The sequence below is a fragment of the Austrofundulus limnaeus genome, unplaced genomic scaffold, assembly GCF_001266775.1.
Source record: "Austrofundulus limnaeus strain Quisiro unplaced genomic scaffold, Austrofundulus_limnaeus-1.0 Scaffold582, whole genome shotgun sequence".
In the NCBI taxonomy this organism is placed as follows: Eukaryota; Metazoa; Chordata; class Actinopteri; order Cyprinodontiformes; family Rivulidae; genus Austrofundulus; species Austrofundulus limnaeus.
In genome coordinates, this window is record NW_013952984.1 from 213,064 (window position 1) to 215,443 (window position 2,380).

The following is a 2,380-nucleotide window of genomic DNA, read 5'->3' on the forward strand; positions in this document are numbered from 1 at the left end:
TATTTTTTACAACAACAAGCTGCAATGAAAACAAGCAAAAATGAAATAAAAGTAACGACTTTATACTTCTTGTCTTTTTAAAAATGTAAGGAGTAGAAAGTAAATAGTAGGCTGAAAATTAATTACTCAAGTAAAGTACAGATACCCAAAAATTCTACTTATGTACAGTAACAAAGTATTTATACTTAGTTACTTTACAACTCTGTAAATGAGCCATAGTTCAACTTAACTGATAATGAAAATATCTTGACCTCTAATAAATGACAATGTAGTATGAGATTTTATTTATTTTTTAAAACCTTTTGCTGTCTGTATTGGTAACTTTCTTGTTGAATACTTACAGGGACTTCAGCTTCAGTGTGATAAGTTGTTTGTGACAATGGTTATGGAACACTACCTCCACTTCCACACTGAAAGGGCTTTCAACAACAGTAAGAGTTGGAATGTTGTAGTGAAGAGAAACCTGACAAACCAATAAACAAAAGAAGTTTGACATACAGAATAAAATAAGAAAATATTAATCAAGATCTCTGATGTCTAATAAATGTTGTCATATGTATAAAAATGTAAAATTAAAAAAAGTCAGAATGTCGTTACACAAAATTTTAAACTACAATTTTTTAAGCATTTAAAATGAGTGATGCACGGTATATCTCCAATAACATTGTATCAGCCAATTTTGGTCACTTTTTTTTTTTTTTACCATATCTGCATTGGTCCGATAATTAAAACTAACTGAACTTGTGCAGCTCTACACCCCACCCAGAGCCCTGAGGTCAACCGACCAGCTTTTGTTGGCTGTCCTAAAGCCAGGTTAAAGACCAGAGGAGACAGAGCTTTGGCTGTGGTAGCACTCAAACTGTGCAACAGTCTCCCTTTGTCTCTTAGGCTCACTCAGTCAGTGGGTAAGTAGCTGTGTTTCCATTACAAATGTGCGCAAAACTTTGTTGATATTCTGTTGATGTCGAAAAAACACAGTTTCACAACTGCAGTGTTTCCATTAAGTAAGAAATGTTATTANGCTGTCCACTGACCACTACCTGGTGGTGAGTTGGCTCCGGTGGTGGGGGAGGAAGCTGGTCAGACCTGGCAGGCCCAAACGTGTAGTGAGGGTCTGCTGGGAACGTCTGGCGGAGTCCCCTGTGAGACAGAGCTTCAACTCCCATCTCCGGCAGAACTTCGAACAACTTCTGGGGGAGGTGGGGGACATTGAGTCTGAATGGACCATGTTCCATACCTCCATTGCCGAGGCGGCTTATTGGAGCCGCGGCCGCAAGGTTGTTGGTGCCTGGCGCGGCGGCAACCCTCGAACCCGTTGGTGGACACCTTCGGTGAGGGATGCTGTCAAGCTGAAGAAGGAGTCCTATTGGGCCTTTTTGGCCTGTAGGACTCCAGAAGCAGCTGATGGGTACCGGCGGGTGAAGCGGCATGCGGCTCGGGTGGTCGCTGAGGCAAAAACCCGGGCATGGGAGGAGTTTGGAGAGGCCATGGAGAAAAACTTCCGCACGGCTTCGAGGCGATTCTGGTCCACCATCTGGCTTCTCAGGAGGGGGAAGCAGTGCAGCACCAACACTGTTTATGGTGGGGATGGTGTGCTGCTGACCTCAACTCGGGACGTTGTGGGTCGGTGGGCGGAATACTTCGAAGACCTCCTCAATCCCACCAACATGCCTTCTGTTGAGGAAGCTGAGCCTAGGGACTTAGGGTTGGGCTCTCCGATCTCTGGGGACGAAGTCGCCGAGGTGGTTAAAAAGCTCCTCGGTGGCAGGGCCCCGGGGGTGGATGAGATCCGCCCGGAGTTCCTCAAGGCTCTGGATGTTGTAGGGTTGTGTTGGCTCACACGACTCTGCAATATCGCATGGACCTCAGGGGCAGTCCCCCTGTATTGGCAGACTGGGGTGGTGGTCCCCCTGTTTAAAAAGGGGGACCAGAGGGTGTGCTCCAATTTCAGGGGGGTCACGCTCTTAAGCCTCCCTGGTAAGGTCTATTCGGGGGTCCTGGAGAGGAGGGTCAATCGGATAGTCGAACCTCGGATTCAGGAGGAGCAGTGCTGTTTTCGTTCTGGGCGTGGAACACTGGACCAGCTCTACACCCTCAGCAGGGTCCTAGAGGGTGCATGGGAGTTCACCCAACCAGTCTACATGTCGTTTGTGGACTTGGAGAAGGCGTTCGACCGTGTCCCAAGGGGGGCCTTGTGGGGGGTTCTCCGGGAGTATGGGGTACCGGGCCATTTGATACGGGCTGTCAGGTCCTTGTACGACCGGTGCCAGAGTCTACTCCGCATTGCCGGCAATAAGTCGGGCTCGTTTCCGGTGAGAATTGGACTCCGCCAAGGCTGCCCTTTGTCACCGATTCTGTTCATTACTTTCATGGACAGAAT

At 47.7% G+C, this 2,380-nt stretch overlaps 1 protein-coding gene across 1 annotated transcript in view; it reads right to left on the reverse strand.

The window, feature by feature from the left end:
- The window catches only part of LOC106530961 (alpha-2-macroglobulin-like protein 1), a gene marked incomplete at both ends in the record, with an annotated part of 39,678 nt that overhangs the window by 10,685 nt on the left and 26,613 nt on the right, over nt 1-2,380 (reverse strand). Inside the window, 1 exon segment of the mRNA XM_014026698.1 lies at nt 342-463. Coding sequence (XP_013882152.1) covers nt 342-463 — 122 coding nt within the window.